The sequence below is a fragment of the Aphidius gifuensis genome, linkage group LG6 (genome assembly GCF_014905175.1).
Source record: "Aphidius gifuensis isolate YNYX2018 linkage group LG6, ASM1490517v1, whole genome shotgun sequence".
NCBI lineage: Eukaryota > Metazoa > Arthropoda > Insecta > Hymenoptera > Braconidae > Aphidius > Aphidius gifuensis.
In genome coordinates, this window is record NC_057793.1 from 16392789 (window position 1) to 16412865 (window position 20077).

General features: G+C 28.6%; 2 protein-coding genes and 1 long non-coding RNA gene across 3 annotated transcripts; 1 reads left to right on the top strand and 2 right to left on the bottom strand.

The window, feature by feature from the left end:
* Positions 1-6895: 6895 nt before the first annotated feature.
* LOC122859895 (putative nuclease HARBI1) lies at positions 6896-10882 on the bottom strand. Its single transcript, XM_044163578.1, has 3 exons — positions 10877-10882; positions 7919-8090; positions 6896-7828 (listed from the first exon to the last, which is right to left on the bottom strand). Exons 1-3 carry the CDS (start codon positions 10880-10882, stop codon positions 6915-6917), a joined length of 1092 nt encoding a protein of 363 aa, XP_044019513.1. The 3' UTR covers positions 6896-6914.
* A 3653-nt stretch (positions 10883-14535) lies between these two features.
* On the top strand, positions 14536-15563 carry LOC122859610. The gene is made up of 5 exons (XR_006374372.1): positions 14536-14669; positions 14761-14903; positions 14980-15085; positions 15151-15387; positions 15464-15563. It is a non-coding gene; the product is annotated as an uncharacterized LOC122859610 (long non-coding RNA).
* Positions 15564-16756: 1193 nt separating this feature from the next.
* On the bottom strand, positions 16757-18103 carry LOC122859600. The gene is made up of 3 exons (XM_044163293.1): positions 18009-18103; positions 17190-17698; positions 16757-16954 (listed from the first exon to the last, which is right to left on the bottom strand). The coding sequence occupies exons 1-3, from the start codon at positions 18024-18026 to the stop codon at positions 16834-16836; spliced, it is 648 nt and encodes a 215-aa protein (XP_044019228.1). The 5' UTR covers positions 18027-18103; the 3' UTR covers positions 16757-16833.
* Between the last annotated feature and the right edge of the window lie 1974 nt (positions 18104-20077).

Below are 20077 nucleotides of genomic sequence, written 5' to 3' on the forward strand. Positions count from 1 at the left end.
AATACAAAATAATTTTTTCTTATTGTTTTCTAAGTAAATCAACATTCTATAAAATTCAGTAACCAAAAAACCTATAGGCTTCCAGATACCCCTTATTCACCCCTGCCTATATTTAGCTATCCACAGTAGTTGAATTCACGAGGTAATAGGGTTTTTTTTGAATCCTTCCAATTCATTTGAATATCAACAAATTGAACAAATTGTCTGTATCATTATTTTGAGTATTATTTTGACTATAGTTTTTGGTTAAAAAAAACTCACAGAAAAAAGGGCGGGTATGCCCTAGTTGAAATAAAAAATCATGATATTTATGTGAAAGATAAAATTTATCCGGCTATTCAAGGTCTCTTGGAGTTATTATTTCAACAATCACCTGAAGCATCTATTATTCGGAAAGTTGATCGAGAAATTTTTATTGAAATTATAAAATTAACAAATGCACATCGTAAAAATTTCAAACCTGATGGTGCATTTCTGACAAACAGGACAGAAAAATATAAAAATAATGTAACACTGTTTGTCAAGTCTTTGAGAAAACAAAAAGTAGAGAGCAGAAAAGGTTCAGCACTTGTATTACCAAAATACAAAACACTACAAAAAAATAAGAAAATAAATAATACAAATTATATATACTGGGATGATCCTAATGAGCTTGTCAATTGTCTTCGATTACTTGTAGCTTCAGCTGATATTATTTGTTAATATATATGTTCATTCAGTCTTTAATGTACAGTCATTAAAATGACTTCGGAGTGGAATAATGTCTAGTGTTTATATATTCGGACGTCAATTATCAAATAAACAAAAATATTCTATCGGAGGAAAAAGTGATGGCGATGCAATAAGAGGACCACCTGGAGAAGGTTCCAAATTTACAGAAGACGGAAATTATGACATTGCAGAAAAAAAATTATGTCACATTGCCAATGCTCAAGACATGAATGATGCTGTTTCAAAAAAAGTAGCACTGATTCTGATTAAAAATGAAACTAATAATCTTCTCAGACTAATGCAAGAAGATAGTCAAAAATATAATACTGGAGTCATTAGTAAACTGACAATCAAAGTGGACACATTGCAAAAAAGTGTTGAAAAATCACGTCATACATTAGATGAGCTGAGTACAGAAGTTGCAAGTATATCTCACTATTTAATAAAAAATTTGAGAGTACGTTTAGAAAATCAAAAATAAAAATGAATAAAACAACAGAAAATAATAATAAAAAAGAAGACAATAACTATTTGAGAAGCGTTGTGGCACATGAGCTACACAAGCCTGCTCGCAGATATTATCAACGTAGACATGTTGGCATTAGAGCTCTCGATGAAACATGGCAATGTGATCTTGTTGATATGAGTGCATATGCTTCCGTAAATGGAAATTATAAGTTTATACTTACATGGGAAAATGAATCAGAATTATGAATGATTATATTTACAATGTATATAGGTATAAGAATTTTTTAATAAAAAATTATAACAAAATAAATTTTTTCAAATGTAATTTATTTATTGAATATTGTGTGTATAGGCTCAGGCCAATTTTTTAATAATACAACTTGATTATTTTCTCCAATACATTGTAATGTTAAAACTCTTCTTTTAATACCATCCTCTAATTCAAGGAACTTTTTTTTCTTATAAAAATAATATCCAGCATTATTTTTCGGTAAGAAAACAGTATATTTATTATTTATTTCGACTGATAGTCTTGCACCAGACTTTTTTTCACAGTAACTTTGAATTTTTGTCACAGCATAGTAAACATCTTTTGTCAAATCTTTCAATAATTTACAGTCGCTTAGTCTTGGTGTTTATCAGTTTTATATTATAATCGTTTTTTTTTGTCTAGATAATAATAATTACATTTGAAAAAGAGCTCACAAACTTTTTCTAATTTTTTTTGTTTTATGAGAAAATGAACTTACATTTGTTGTATTTTCCTCCCAAAAAAAGAAGATCCAAGCATCTATCGATCGCTGCTTTCTCGATTTTTGTAAAATAATCATTATTTTTCATAAACTTGGCGATTCTGCTGGGTAGAAAGACATTAAATTCATCATTAAATGTAGCCATAACTCCATTGTATTCATTATGAATCTTCTGTAGAGCTGTTACTTTGTACTCTCTATTAACCTCCAACTCAGACATTTTTTTGGCATCCAATTTGCTCTCTATTTTAGCAACATTATTCAATTGTTGTTCCATTTCTATTGAATGCTGTTTTTCTACAAACATTTTAATTTCAAGCAAATAAATATGTGTAAAATATAATACTGATAATCAATGTATATATAATATATATGTATATTATTAAATTGCTTTCTTACCTTTCCTTACAGTCTTCATATTCGAATGATAAAATTTCAGAAGAACTTCTCGTTTATATAGGGATAAATACAATAGTAGGAGTACGGGTTATTCAAATGACACGTATTTAGAGTCAGCAAATTCTCACGTGCATATTAATTATTTGCAATTAATATTTATTCTTTATCATAAACAATTAAATACTACGACAGCATTTTATTAGTTTATATTTGAAAAATTCCACGTATCGAGAGTCGGCAAATTTTTTTGCAAAGTTGTACTTATATATATGGGGCATTCCAGGTCAAATCACCGAGATGGTGCCTGGATTTCATTTCGGTGTATTTTGGACCAAAAAACGACCTTATTTTTGTTCAATTTTTTTCCACCATTTTTACACCATAAAATAATTTTTTTTTTTCTACTATCGAGTATTTCTCAAATTAGACCAGCTTTAAAATTCTGAAATTTTTCCCATATCATCTCGAGGTAAAAACAAGTCACCCATAAAAATTTGGGAATGAGCCGAGAATAATAACTAATTTTTTTATAACTGATTAAAAAAAAAATTTTTTACCAATTTTAAAATAATCTAATTTTAGAATAATCTAATAATGGTTTCTTGTAGAGAAATCAAAAATAAAAATAAATGATATCTGGGCAAATTTAGGTTCTTTCCATATTTCGAGGGTAAAAGCTTCAAAAATTGAATTTTAAGCATCGCAGTTTTTCTATCTTTCCATCCTTAAATATAGGGAAAAACAAAATTCATCGAGATATCATTTATTTTTATTTTTGATTTCTCTACAAGAAACCATTATTAAATTTTTCTATTTTTAAAATTCGTAAAAAAAATTTTTTTCAATCAGTTATAAAAAAATTAGTAATTATTATCGGCACATTCCCAAAATTTTATGGGTGACTTGTTTTTACCTCGAGATGATATGGGAAAAATTTCAGAATTTTAAACCTGGTCTAATTTGAGAAATACTCGATAGTAGGAAAAAAAAAATTATTTTATGGTGTAAAAATGGTGGAAAAAAATTCGAAAAAAAATAAGTTCGTTTTTTGGTCCAAAATACACCTAGAAAAAAATTTCCAAGTGAATCGGTAGGGGTCAGGCCGATGACTCGGTGATTTGACTTGGAATGCCCCATATATACATCGGTCGATTTGAAAAAAATAACACGTATGGAGAGTCACTATTTTTTTTTGGAAAATTGTATTTTATATATCTTCATACATGAGTCATGAGACATGAGACTTGAGCTATGCCCCAGGACATGGGACATGATAAATTGCATGTTAAAATAACAAAATTGAATTTTTATCGGTCAAGTCTGTATACTGACACATGACAATTGGGAATTTACACCATCAATGATATATGGGACATAAAACATATGACATGAGGCATGAGACATGAAAAATCACACGTTAAAATAACAAAATTGTTCCAAAACTGTATTACTTACACATGGCAATTGGGAATTTTCACCATCAAATGATAAATTTTTTTACCATCTCTGCATTATCAACAACTGGGAATTCAAATAACAAATTTCTTTATCATCCCTGTTTTACCGACAGAGTTGCAGTCCCCTGTCCCCTCGCCGATCTACCTTTTTTCGACCTCCCTCTGGTCTAGAACTCTGGTTGATACACTACTTGCTCCTATTCACGATCGTGAAGATTCAGTAACTCATTGTACCTCTACCATCATCAACATCAGTGGTAATTATTGAATAATAAAATCCCTAACTTGTAGACTTTGGGATTTTGGCAATAATGTTAATGGATGTTAATTTTATTAAACAGTAAGCTCAAACGACCACAGCTTTGATTCGGATAATTAGTGATACAAATCATAATTTTCAACTTCAGAAGCATCATCCATTAAGAGTGATTCTGATGACAATGATGATAATGAAGGTGATAATAACGAGGATTTTATCAATAGTGATTCATCTGATGACAATGTTTATAATGAAGGTGATAATAACAAGGAACCAGAACAGGAGTCACCGTTGTATCCTGCTGCAAGATTGACTTCATCTGAAAGTATAGTGGCAATACTTATTTTTTGATTACGTCACAGCTTAGCAGGAGTTGCACTCGTTGATTTATTGGAACTCATAGACTGGCACTGTTTAGTTCCGAATCGTTGTAAAACTTCTCTATATTTCTTTAAACAACATCTCAAACATACTAAGACACCTGCATTCAACATTTTTATTTTTCTAACTTCTTTTGTCCATTAGAAAATTCAGCTTTATCTTGTGTCCAGTCAATGAAAAACAAATTAGCTATTTTATTTTAATTTAAACTATCCACCGCGAAGTATTTTGCACTGAAAGTATTTAAGAAAATTAACCGTCCAACTCGTGCGGTTTTGTATGCATACAACCAGGTATGCATAACATGAAGTTTCAGTGTTAAATCAAATAGAACTTGAAGTTTATTAGTTTTTGAAATTTCCATATGTCGTAGTTTCATAATTGCTTGATTTTTTTTTCTTTCCAATTAGCTGATTTTATAAATATTATAATTTTTTCGTTTATTCACATTCAACAATTGAGTTTTGTCTGAATAGTATTCAATAATGATCATAAGATTAACTAATTAAAATTTCGAGGTTGACTTACTTGTTATATGGTTAACAGGATATAATTTTTTACAATAACTTACAAGAAAAAAAGAGGACTTTTTTAAAAAATGCACTCGTTTATATAGTGCTCTATAGTTAAATGATTTTTTATGTGAATGTTGTAGTAATATATAGGTAATATCTTTTTCAAGGATTACCAGCCTCACGGATTATAAAGTAGTATTTTTTTAGTTAAATGTTCAGTTTTATTACATTATTAATATCATCAGCTTTCTGTAGTTCTTCAAGATTGTCAGGATTTTTTGCGTAGCTTATATAGTGCTCACGACAATGTTCATCCAATGGATCAACATCAACATCGTTCTAGGGCTACAAAGATTATACTGCGGAACGTGTAGTTCGAATAGTAAGCTATTCATTGTAGTATTTAAAAGTCCTTTTTTTTATTTTTTTATTTCAATCGTACGTCATTGCTCAATTATTGTGACTAATGGAATAACTTAGTTAAATAAAATCCCAGGTATTTATATTATAATATACAGCATCTCTTTTCGGTAAGAAAACAGTATATTCATCATTCATTTCAACTGATAGTTTTGCACCAAACTTTTTTTGGGTGTACTTTTTTATGTTCCGTGGAGCATACCCAAAGTAAAGTCTGCTTGCGCAAAGTGTACCCGCTGAAGTTAGCCCCGCATGACCTGAATTTTTTTAAATTTGTTATTTTCTATTTTCCCAATTGGTCAAATTAAATTTATTTCTTGATGATCTTTATTTAGTATTTTACACAACAAAAAAAAAAAAAAAACAAAGTTTTTTTCTACAAAAAATATTTAAGTGTTCGAAATTGTCACTATGCTATGTAGTTGTAAGTATAGTTGCTTTCTTTCACTAAAAAGGAGCAGAGCTCCAGATAAACGCCATCTGTTGGATTAGAAAGCGTCATCTACCAGTGAATATATAAAGTATAATTTCTGAAATAAAAAATGGCTGTACATGGTCAATTTTTTTTTAACTTAAGATAATATTTATGTGATATGTATACATATATGTTTATACATATACATATATATTTAATGTCTTTAAAAAAAAGAATTTATGTCTGGTACACTCTACAACTTTAAAAAAAGTAGTGTACTTGAAAGTACATTGTTAGAAATTAAGTGTTTAAGTGATGTTTAGAAACATTTATATCTTGTTGGAAAAACCAACTTGGTAAGAAAGAAGACTATTTATTCATTACACATAGTAGAAAGAAAAATATACATTTCCCAAAGTTATTATTATTATTATTATTCATGTTATTTTTTTGCTTTTGAATAATTTACTTTTGTATAATTATGCTGTTTTTCGTTGATGAGCCAGTTACTGAGAAATCATTAGTTTCTTATTTTTTTTTTTCTAAACATTTTGAATATTTGTCTTCATCATTGATGAGATATTTAATGAAAAATTATTAGTTTTTTCTTTTCTTTCAATATCAATAAGTATTATTTTGTTTTTTTTTTTTTTATAAATATTTTGAATATTTGTATTTATCATTAATCGGATGATTAATAGAAAATTATTAGATTTTTTATTTTTTTTTTTCAATATTATTAATTATTATTTTTCGTTTTTTTTTTTTCTAAATATTTTGAATATTGGTATTCATCATTAATCGAATGATTAATAGAAAATTATTAGATTTTTTATTTTTTTTTTCAATATTATTAATTATTTTTTGTTTTTTTTTTTCTAAATATTTTGAATATTTGTATTCATCATTAATCAGATGATTAATAGAAAATTATTAGATTTTTTATTTTTTTTTTCAATATTATTAATTATTATTTTTCGTTTTTTTATCTTTTTTAAATTTTCCTTGATTGAAAAAATGTGATCAAAACAAAGCAATTGATTATTAATTAAGTAATAGTATAGAAAATAAAACTAGTGACTTTTATGATGTATTTATATTGTTTATTTTAACCAACTTTCCTTAAACACATAATGACTATTCTCTGTCAACAAACATGTTTTGAAAAATATATTGACGTCTATCTTCAACAAAGACTCTTTCGTTATCATTATAATCATCATTGTCATTATTATTGTCATCATCACTATCGTCATCAATATTAATATTGTTTATTCGAGCTATAGTTAAAATATTATGGAGAATACATGAAGCCATGGTACATCTAATTATTATATCCAATAGTAAGTTATTGAATTTATTTAATCTTCTAAATCTGCATTTTAATAAACCAAAAGTGTGTTCAATTCTAACACGAGTTGATGAGTGCCTGTAATTAAACTCGCGTTCTTTATCAGTCAAATGTCCATTATCTCTAAATGGAGGAACAAGCCAGGGTAAATTAGCGTAAGCTGAATCACCGAGTAAAAAATATCCATCAAAAAAATCAGGGTTATCATGAGCTGCTGCATAAATAGGTGATCTTCTCAGCACTCGTGAATCATGCATTGACCTTGGCTCACCAATGTGCACATCTGTAATTATATTATTACTGGTTGCAACTGCTTGTATTACAATACTGTGAAACTGTTTCCTGCTGAAATAATCACGTTGTTGCTCCATTGGTCTTTTGATACGGATGTGACAGCCATTAATTGCACCAATTACTCCATGAATATTTTGTATTTTGCTAAACCTTTGACTTATTTCTCTCTTATCTTCTCGATTATGTGGCCATACAAGATACTCATCTTGTAAAGAGATAATAAAATCTAATGTGTTTTGCAAAACGCGGTGAGCAGAACTCATTGACAAATCGAACCGATCAGAAATCTCAAGAAAAGTTTCAGTATTAGCCAAATAATATAAAGTTAATAGAAAAGCTTTTTCATGAGTAATTGCTGTTTCATTTGAATCATTGTTTACTAAATAATTGGTTTGTTGATATCGTTCTAATAAAATGATTTACAACTTTTTTTATATTTTTATTATATTTATGATAATCAAGTATAGAGATCTATCAAGAAATATTGTAAATTTACCAATTAATCTATATACTTCAGGCCTTTGAAGTCTGAAGTGACTTTGAAATGTCTCATTATCATACAAAGGGATAGTGTGTTCAACGTAATTTTGAATTTTATGAATATGTTGACGTTCACGTACATCATCATCATCATCAGAAGTATCTGATTCATTATCACCTATTACACCCTATATATAACAATTATGAACATCAATTATTTGTCAACAGAATGAAAACAAAAAAAAAAAAACATTTGAAAATTGCTCCAAATTATGGTCTTACGTTAAATATAATGTCCACAAGTTCCCCAGCTATTTCGCGGGTACTCTACCAGCTTCTTCAATATTATTATTGTCAACTTCCATTTATTTAAAAAACTTTGGTATTATTGCTCAATGACATTGATGTAAACAAGTGTTATTCAGGTGTTTCTAGGTTAATCCTTGTCAAATGACGACCACAACAATAACAAATAAACACAAATAAATAACAGCGTTGACGCCTATGTACAGCCATTTTTTATTTCAGAAATTATACTTTATATATTCACTGGTAGATGACGCTTTCTAATCCAACAGATGGCGTTTATCTGGAGCTCCGCTTGAAGATTTTAGTGAAAGGAAGCAACTTATATTAATTTAGACATGACACTAAAAATTCAAGAAAGAAATATATATTTTTGGCGCATGTAATTGAGTCTAAACTATTAAAAAAATTTAAACTTGACCCCACCAGGTTTTTCCTAAATAAGATTTTAGTATTTGAGACATATATGTTACATCAGGTGGGATCAAGTTTAAATTTTTTTTTTTTTTACGTAAAGTAGTCCGTATGAGGCTTAGAAAACTCGAAGTAATACGTATTGGGCTCAAAAAAATAAAGGCAACACGTATAGGCCTGAAAAAAATAAAAGCAATACGTATGGAGCTGGAAAAAATTGAAGCTATACGTATGAGGCTCAGAAAATACAAAGCAATATGTATGAGGCTTAGAAAATCCAAAGCAATACGTATAAGGCTGGAAAGAAATTAAAACAATACGTATGAGGCTGAGAAAATACAAAGCAATACGTATGGGGCTGAGAAAAAATTAAAGCAATACGTATAAGGATCAGAAAATACAAAGCAATACGTATAAGGATCAGAAAATACAAAGCAATACGTATGGAGCTAAAAAAAATTAAAGCAATACGTATGAGGCTTAGAAAATCCAAAGAAATATGTATGAGGCTCAGAAAACTCAAAGCAATACGTATTGGGCTCAAAAAAATCAAAGCAATACGTATGAGGCTGAAAAAAAAAATTACAGCAGTACGTATGAGGCTTAAAAAAGTTAGAGCATTACGTATGAGGCTTAGAAAATACAGAGCAATACGTATGAGGCTCAGAAAATTCAAAGCAATACGTATGAGGCTTAAAAGAATTAAAGCAATACGTATGGGGCTAAAAAAATTAAAGCAATACAAATGAGCCTTACAAAATAATTATTTCTTATTGTTTCTATCTATTTTAAATAGCCTCATACCTATTTCTTCATTGAAAAAAACAAAAACCTAATAAAATTAGTTCATGCTATGAAATATTAATACAAAATAATTATTCCTTATTGTTTTCTAAGTAAATCAACATTCTATAAAATTCAGTAACCAAAAAACCTAGGCCCCCAGAGACCTCTTATTCGTCCCTGCCTGTATTTAGCTATCATCAGTAGTTGAATTCACGAGGTTATAGGGTTTTTTGTGAATTCTCTCAATTTATTTAAATATTAACTAATTAAACAAATTATCTGTATCATTATCTTTAGAATTATTTTGACTATAATTTTTGGTTAAAAAAAAACTCACGGAAAAAACCGCACGAAGCGCGGGTATGCTCTAGTTTAATAAAAAAAATATTTTGAAAAAAACCATAATTTTTTTTCGGAAGAGAAAATATATTTTATTTTAATCGTACATGTTGTTGGTTAATTAATGAATTAAATATTTTAACCTCTGCTGAATTAATTCAAACAAGAAAGCTACATCTATTCATTTATTGAAATAAATTAAAAGCTATTGACAAATGGCTAAGGAATGGATGTAGCTCTCGTGTTTATTTTTTAATAAATTAATTTAGACAAAGAAATTAACAAGTAAGCTCAATCTTTTTCCTAGCCATTAGTAATTAATTTTAATTATTATTTTGCAGTGTTGCGCTCGTGCTGGTATAACGTCTTAAGCTACTAACTTGGCATCAATATATTATAAAATTCAATTATTAATCAAATATTAAATGTTTAATTCACCTAATAGTTTAAATCAAACCAGTAATAAGCCTTAATAAATAATCAATTAAATTTCTTGTGATAATATTATTGCTTGACAGTTAAATTAAATTTCCAATTTTCTACTTGGCAACCTAGCCTCTAAATCAACATTCATCAATATCCGAATAGTGTATTGACTTGGAAATTAATGAGATTTATCTATTGTTGAGTGATTTTACCCAAGACATATATTTATATAATTATCTAGATTGAATAAGTAAATTGATTGTGAATTAGTGTCCAACATAACATGTGCTTCTTGTCACTCTAAAGTGTACTATTCAAATTTTAAATTCAAATGATCTCCTCGAGAGATAAAACAGTATAAGTGATCTACTAATTTATCATCATTATTATATAGACTAATTACTACGTGAGTGACGCATAAATTGCATCATTTGACGACTTGGCTCCATTTTGTCATCTAATTGTCAGTGGCGCCATTTCTCGTATATTCTAAGTGCCGATTCCGGAACCTCAATCCGACTCGGCTGATCATACAGGAGCGTACTTTACCGACTCTCATCTTATATTTCTTTGACACATCTCTCATACATTCTACACCATAATGGATTCAGGCTCCAATAACACCAGTATTACATGTGGACGATGTAAATCTTAAATTACTGGAGACAATATCAAATGTGGGAATGCTGTTTGCAACACTTACTTCCATCCTGGATGTGCAAAACGTGCAATGAATGCTGACTACACTATCAGCGCCTCAACAACTCCTACAGTCACTGATAAAAATATTAAAAATTTTCAATTTGATACTGCTAAATATCAAATTAACTTTGATACAAAAATAAATAAGCTTACTAAAAACCTTAACTCCAGAATATCTGTCATGAGAGAAGATAACATAAAAATATCTAACGAGATGAAGCAAATCTGAGACATTCTCCGACTCTCTATTGGCAGTTGTCAATGCCCATACTGAGGCTATCGGTAAATGATATTGCTAACGTCTCTGATGACCTTTAAAAGAACATGAGGTTAACTATTTCTGAGATTGAGGATAGAATCCAGCGTAAAAAAATTTACTCATCTTTAATCTTGCTGAATCTCAATCACCTACTGTTGCTGAACGTCAAGCTGATGATTATCGTAATATTAGCCAACTGATTCACGCTACTGGCTCTGCTCCTATTATCAATGCTACTGACAACAGAGTTGGTAAAATTAAAAGTCCTGGTAACCCTAGACCTTTTCGGCTAATTTGTAACAACCCTGCAGACAGCCAAATGTTGTTACAGGAGCTAGTTAAGTTGAAATCAAGGCCTCAGATATTTAATCACTTGGTGAATGCAGTATTTACCAAAAACAAAACTGTGATGCAGCAGAAAAATTACCAGCAAATAAAAATCATGATGAATCAACAATTGGCTTCAGGGGAAATTGATCTTTGTGTAAGAGAGGTTAATGGATTTCACGTTATCGGATCCAAACATAAAAGGTCCAACTCTTCACCTCGTCAAGGTCAAATTGATCAACACTTGCTGGCTCATCAACAACAACATCAACAACAAACTAAAAACATCCCTATGAACATTTAGAATCATGCAGTGTCATTTGCTTAACATAATTATATTCTTTGATGCTAAATATTGTTATACACCCATTTGCTTCAACTAGTAAATACGTATTTGAATTGATTTTAGTAAATTTAAATTGATTAATAGTCTATACATTTATATATGTTTGATGCTGGTATACATATTGAATTATTGTGCTGGCCTGTACTGCAATTGTCACCTCCCACTGGACATTATAAGATCTATTCTACATAAAATTGCTACATATCCTATACTCTTTATGAACTCAAACTTTCTACTCTCCAACTTCAAACTGATCTACAAAACATTAGATTTTGTTCCCTTGCTGAATAATATAATGCCCTACGATTGGAATGGTGTTCTTAAATAATTCACCCAATAGCCATAATAATAATCAGTATACATATGGATTATGAATTTATCATAAATAATTTAATATAAATGAACTTTGTTTATATATTCTTCCCGGGGAAAAATCGTCAGATCAAATTTGATCTGGCTCAGATAAGATTTTATCTTATCTGACCACATCTGACTAGATCAAACTAGCTTAAACTTGATCTGGACCCAGATCAAATCGTAACTGACTAGATCAGACTTGACCTGCAACAAGATTAACTGTTACCTGACCAGATCAAACTTGATCTAACCAGATCTGACTAGATCAAACTGGATCACGGGCAATCGAATCATTTATCGTGAAAATATAGAACTCTTAATTGTATTTTATTAAAATTATAAGAAGGAAAACCAAATTCTTCAATCGAGCATTGACTAATTTGAAATTATTTTTATTAAATTAATAAATTTTTATCCAGATCAAGTCAGTATATAAATAATTATATAATATACTACTATAATATATGTTAACCTACTTACATCGAACACTAACGTCAGCTTCAACTGAGCTGCCTGGTCTGTTTGAAATAAAAATAAAATAAAATAAAATTATTGTGGACAAATGGCAAGTGAACGCCCGAACAGCGTTGCCAACTCTAAAAACAGCAATATGGTATGAAGGAGGGGAAAATATGGTAAAATGGATACCATTATGGTAAAAAAGGAAATTTTAAATTTTTTATTGAAATAAATTAAATGAAACCATGCAATTAATTTTTTTTTTTTATTATTTATTTATTTATTCATATTTACTTATTTTTATTAATATAATTATTTATTAATAATGACATTTTTCATATTAATTTTTTTTAATTTTTATCATATGAATTTTAGTACTCTTTAATGTAAAATATATTTTTAATTAAAAAACAATGGGTGCATTCCTTTAATAAAAAATTTTTTTTCGTTTTGCAATTTCGCCCTGTAATACCGGCCAAAATTTTATAGGAAAAAGCTGTTTCGTGTAGTGGCAGTACTGGCACATGACATTATTTTTTTTGGCTTCCAATTATTAGATGGATAACTGTTCAATGTTTATATCAAACTGAAATCAATAGAAAATTGACTTGTTGTGATTGTTTGTTATTGTCACATAGCTCATACCACACATTATCGTAAACTGTAAAGGCTGGAATATTGCATAGAGAAATTTATCACTTTTGTCGTTTTTTCTGTTTTTAGTTTTTAGTCGGTATTACAGGGCGAAATTGCAAAACGAAAAAAAATTTTTTATTAAAGGAATGCACCCAATATATATTGTTTAATTTTTTTTTTAATTATAATATTTAGTTTGTATCAAACAAAACTCCCGATAACTCATCATCATCATCATTAATATAATTTTCTTTTTCTTTAACATTTGGTTTATAATATAAAGTACTTGTAGTCATACGTGAAAGCATTTCTTTGGATGGCTTAAATTTAATGCAATTTCAATTGGAAATAACATGTTGACTAGCTAATAATATTCCACGCATTGTTGGTACAGCTAATTTATTTCTTATTTTTGTTTTAGCCAAGTTAATTTTACTGAAAGTTCTCTCACTATCAGCATTACAACTAAATTATGGTATATGGTAAAGTCGTTATGGTATATGGTATGGAAGATCAAAATATGGTAAACATACCATAATTATGGTATGGTTGGCAACGCTGCGCCCGAAGGGCGTGAGCAGAGGGAGGCTTAGTAGAGACAAAATCGAAAAGTTTTTTAAAAAAAATTAACAGGTAAGTAATAAATTGAAAAATTTATAAAATCGTAAATTAAAAAATTTAATAAAATAATATTTTTAAAAGAACCGTAATTTTTTTAAAAAAAGATAATATTTTTCATTTTAATCGTACATGTTAGTTAATTTAATTTTTTTTCTTTCCTAAACACATATAATCGTGAGCAAAGGGGGCGTATTCATTTTTAATCAAGAGGCACGGTAGTGCCTCGAGTCAAGTATGAGAAAGAAAGTATGTGTGTGATGAGATTAACTACTACTACCGTGCCTTATTATACGTCAAATATTTTGTCTCCTTCCGTCGCGAATCTATTAGAAATTTAATTAAAATATGATAGAATTGAATGAGGATGCTGAGGTTTGGTAATGATCCCATAAATCGATGTCGACCTTTTTTTTAAAAAAAAAATCAGATTTTTCCGTTCCGTAATTATATTTAAAGCATAGTTTTGATATTTACGGTCTTTGCATCTTTCTCAAATCGACCAGATTTCTTCCGTTCAGTTGGTAATAAACTTTGCAATTATTTCTTTTTTCTTTTTTTGTGTTGCTATATTGGCTGCACTGCATAATTTTATTATTATTATTTTATTTTTTATAACCTCCAGAATATGTTGACTCTCACGTCAAATGCAGTTAAATGTTAGAAGAATAAACAACATAAATTTATAAATAAATAATATAAATAAATATTGTTTGTGATGGTGACAAATGGTGACAAATTATTATTTTCTAAATTTACAAGGATGAAAGTGTATTTCCATTTGATACACCGGTAAAATAATTGTTCAAAAATAATGAATTTATAAATACTTCTAAACATGAAAAAAAAACATCTATAAATTATTTAATTTATATTATTCAAGGAATCACCAAATGATTATCCATCAGTTTGAAAACATTTCTTGGTTTTAGTCGTGACTTTGTTGAATATGATGAAACTTATGAAATAATAATATTACCAAATTTCACAAGTATGAAATATACATCAGTTGATTTACCAGAACAGGTAGGTATAAATAAATAACGATAATAATAATATACAAATTGAAATATAAATAAATATATCAAAATTAATTTTACAGATAATAAAACAATTACTGGAATATTACAAGCTGAATCAGCAATTAAAATTGGTGAAAGAGAAGCATTAGCTGGTCCATGGGATGGTGAAGCAAGAATAATAACAAAGTAATTATAAAAAAAAAAATAATAAGTTTAAGTATGAATATTTATTTGTTTTTTTGAATTTTTAGACATGCAACAACATTGCCACAATTAAATAATGGTAAAAAAATACCACCAAGTAGTTGGAAATGTGAAAAATGTGATTTAACACAAAATTTAGGGTTAAATTTAACTGATGGTAGTATATTATGTGGACGTAAATTTTTTAATGGTACTGGTGGTAATGATTAATGATCATGTAAATAAACATTATCGTACAACTGGTTATCCACTTGTTGTTAAATTAGGTACAATAACAAAAAAAGGTAATGGTGATGTTTATTCATATGAAAATGATATGGTTGATGATCCAAATTTAATAATACATTTATATCACATTAGGGTATCAATATTTCAAATATGGAAAAAACTGAAAAATCAATGACTGAACTTGAGCTTGATTTAAATAAAAAATTTGGTGAATGGGTTGTATTACAAGAAGCATCAAGTAAATTAATACCAATTTATGGTGCTGGTTATACTGGTTTAAATAATCTTGGTAATTCATGTTATTTAAATTGTGATTTTTAACTATAGGTATATTATTTTTTTGACACATTCACATTCCACACACGCCAACAATAATATTATCAACGATAAACAAACTGACAAATGACAATGTCAACAACAGTGTCATGTGAGACTACCAACAATCATTGGATAATGTAAAATACAATACATAATAACAAATAAAATAGAACAAAAAGCTATATAGTTTTATCAGGAGAATCTCTAGGATCTGATGATGAAACTGTTGACATAAAAAGTGTATGTTAAATGATAATTTTTATTGTTTATTTCATTTGTTTACATAACTATTGATTTTTTGTATAAGAAACATTTTTATCAGCTTATCATCTAGACTTAGTTGTTATCAAATTTTTGAACTACAGTTTAATTTGTTTTTTCAAGGGGATATTTCAATAAAGTATCACACCAACTTGTCATAAACAATTGAACCAGCTGGTGAAGCAACTGAATCAGTTGATGATAGTATTTTTAAATAAAATACTTATTAATTAACACAAGTATTAATTTAATCAGATGAACATACTTAAGGAAGGTGCAAGTACAGCTATATATATTGATGCAATAGCATGTGCACCATACGTTGGATGAACCAGCAAATGCTAAAACACATTTCATCAAATACAACAACATATTCTCCACAACAATGTGTACAAAAAAAACAGCTGAACTAAATCGACAATCATTTGATACAAATAATACAATTATTAGACCACATATTAAATTATCATCATGTTTAAAATCATGTTCATATTTATAAAAAAAACAGCACTCACACTTTTTTTTAACGATAAACCTAGATGGAAAATTGGGGAATTAAAAAATTGACAATAAATACATTGTAAAAAAAGTTTCTTTTTGTTTGGTGTAATACAAATTATCTTTATTTAGTTTTAGTTTAGTCTTAATTCTTTTTTTAATATTTAAAAGGTTATTTTTTTTTTAGTTTTTCAGAACGTTTGTTTACTTATTTATTATTATTATTATCAAGTAATCTATACTTGTTAATAATTAATAATATATTATTTACTTTATTATTATTATAATAATATATATTTATTATTATTAAATTAACTTTGTACTTTTCACATCACCTTTTGTTAACCATATCACGTTTTTTTTTTTTTTTGATTAAGACTTCTTTATAAAATTTTTTATAAAAAAAAGACATTTTTCCCACTATTCTATGCACCTCCACCACCTCGTGTACTTCCTCGTCTACCTCGTGTACCTCCTCGTCCTTGTCTTCGTGATCCTCCATCACCACCACTGAGTATGGATTTGAAATATTGTTTACGCCAATATCTAGACAAAATGATTAAAAATTTATAGTTTATTATTGTTATTTATTTTTTTTATTGTTGATTAATTCGATAGTTTATTGTTGTTATTTATTTTTTTTAATTGTTGTTTAATTTGAAAGTTTATTGTTGTTACTTGTTGTTTATTTTTTTTATTTATACATATAGTATTTATTATTTATATATTATTTATATTTAGTATTTATTATTTATAAATACATATAGTATTCATTGTTTACCTGAAACGTTCAGAGTCATCGACTGGCATCTGGCCAGGATTGACAGCTACAGCACGACCTCCATAACCTCCATCAGCCCCAGCATTACCACGTCCAGTATTTTCCCCTCTCAATCTTCCATCACCACCACCACGACGACCAACACGAGCAATACGATGGACTGGTACCCCAGCAATACCGCCGACTGATATACCTCGTAACATCTCTTCACGACGAGTAATTGCATCACAAGGATCATCATTAAGCTTAACAGCAGCACCCAAATCACCACGATCATCAGCATTATCATCATCAGCATGTTGATCAATATTATTATTATTTTCAAAGATAACTTCGTCCAAAGCAGTACCTGGTACATCATAACCTTCCTGAATGAATTCTTCTTCAATTAAATAGAGCTGTGCTCGAGCTTGCTCGTGACGTCGAGCAAGATCAGCCCTGCGGCGTGTCCGATTTGCTTCCTCTTTTTCACGAGCAAGCTCGTTACTTCTCATTGTACTTATGATGTCCTGAAAATAATTAATTATATTGTTATTATTATAATCTTGTATTTAATTTAATAATTAACAGTCGTGAATAAATAAACTCGTAAGTTAGAATAATAAATATATAAATGTTATAATTATAAAAAAAAGTAAAATGAAGTTTATGTTATTTTTTGGTAGAGATATCTTACAATATTTTACTATTAGTACTGTTAGAAATTTTATTCATTATTTTAACCTAAAAGTTTATCTATTCACGACTATTAATTATTTATTGATATAAATAATAATTGAAATCTATTTTGTTAACAATAATTAATAAATATGAACTTACTCTTGGTCTTTGTGCCATGGTTTGTTTTTTTTTTTATTGCCACTGCGAAACAACGATAACGAGGGCTCGCCTTTGCAAACCGCTTACGGCGTTGTTTACAACAACCAAAAAGACTAGAGACCCTAGAGTCTCTAGTTTCCTCGATAAAAAGCTTTGTTTACAACGCGAAGTATAGTCAAAATAGTGATTGTACAATTGTATTGTAAAATTATTCCTTTAATAATTATAGCATAATTTTTTATAAATGCCAATGAATTAATTTATTATTTATTGTTGTGTAATAAAAAAAAAAATTTCGACAGTTGTGTAGTGGTGTAGATTAAATAAATGAGTAAGTTCATTACAAAAGAAAAAGAGGGCACTTTCAACTATCATACACTTTTGTAGTATCATCTGTATGATTGTCTAATAACCCAAAAATGGTGTGTTAATTAGTAATTAGGAATAGCATTACTGAGTGCATTCCTTTAATAAAAAATTTTTTTTTGCTCTGCAAATATTGCCCTGCAATACCGACCAAAATTTTATAGGAAAAAGCTGTTTTTTTGTGGTGGCAGTACTGGCACATGACATTTTTTTTTTTTTCTTGGCTCCGATTATTGAAGAAATAACCTGAATGATTGTTTAATGTTTATATCAAACTGAAATGAATAGAAAATAGACTTAATGTACTTGCTTGTTATTGTTACATAGGTCATACTAGACATTAGTAAAGTCTGGGATATTACATAGAGAATTTTATCACTTTTGTCGTTGTTTCTGTTTCTAGCTATTTGTCGGTATTACAGGGCGATATTGCAGAGCAAAAAAAATTTTTATTAAAGAAATGAGGGGGTGCATTCCTTTAATAAAAAATTTCTTTCGCTCTGCAATTTCGCCCTGTAATACTGACTAAAGGCTAGTCACAGAAAAAATGACAAAAGTGACAAAATCCTCTATGTAATTATCCAGACTTTAAACTTTTACGATAATATTTTGTGCCACCTATGTGATAATAACAAGCAAGTACAACAAGTCTATTTTCTATTTATTTCAGTTTGATATGAACATTAAACAGTCATTCAGGTTATTTCTTCAATAATTCGAGCCAAAAAAAAAAAAAAATGCCATGTGCCAGCAGTCCAATTCACAGGGCATTACAATTTAGGGCTTTTTTCCTCCACTGGCGGCGCTTGTAGAGCTTTTGTATGTGAAATCTATATAAAAAAAATTTTATAAGCGCCATCACTGGCAAAAAAAAGCCCTAAATTGTATAAAATTTTCCCTGTGAATTGGACTGCAGTACTGCCACTACAAGAAACAGCTTTTTCCTATAAAATTTTGGTCAGTATTATAGGGTGTCATAAGGTAAAATTGCAGAGTGGCGAAAAAATTTTATTAAAAGAAAGCACCCAGGAAGTTAATTCAAAATATTTATTTAATTATTAATTGAAAAAAAGTTGACCTCTGAGAGGTGTTACAAATGATTTATCTTAAATACAAGCCATGATGTATGATACGTGTACGATTCCTACGTATAATACAGTTGTATGATACTTTCCTAACCCTGACGTTTGTCAATCGGACCACACCTTTTTTCCTTGTCGCCATTGACATAAATGTTGTAACACTCGAGACAAAGTTTTGACATTTGTGTGTGATATTTAATGTGTTTTATTGTTTCTAAAATAGTTCAAATATATTAAAGTGATTCATAATCATCTATCAAAATATTATTTTATGTTAAAAACTTTTCAATTTAATTTTGATGACCGCTATTTTTTTTTTGTAAATTATTCCTCGTTTGACGTTTACCTAACCTATCTTTTTTTTGTCCCTTTTACCTTCTTCCTTTCTTTATATTATATTTCAGGATTTTACTTCTTTCAAGAAAGTATTATTGGCCTTGTCAAGAGTTTTTTCTCTTTCTAGAAGAATTCATTTCCTTGATAAGAGTATTTTTTCTTCTTTCGAGAAAGTATTATTGGCCTTTTACCTTCTTCCTTTCTTTATATTATATTTCAGGATTTTACTTCTTTCAAGAAAGTATTATTGGCCTTGTCAAGAGTTTTTTCTCTTTCCAGAAGAAT

Bases quoted from the DNA above. Each gene is read 5' to 3' on its own strand.
- LOC122859895 (XM_044163578.1), bottom strand. The intron at 7,829-7,918 runs GTAAATTTACAA...TCATTTTATTAG, and splicing joins TGAAGTATATAGATTAATTG to AACGATATCAACAAACCAAT.
- LOC122859600 (XM_044163293.1), bottom strand. The intron at 16,955-17,189 runs GTAAACAATGAA...CATTTTGTCTAG, and splicing joins GATGACTCTGAACGTTTCAG to ATATTGGCGTAAACAATATT.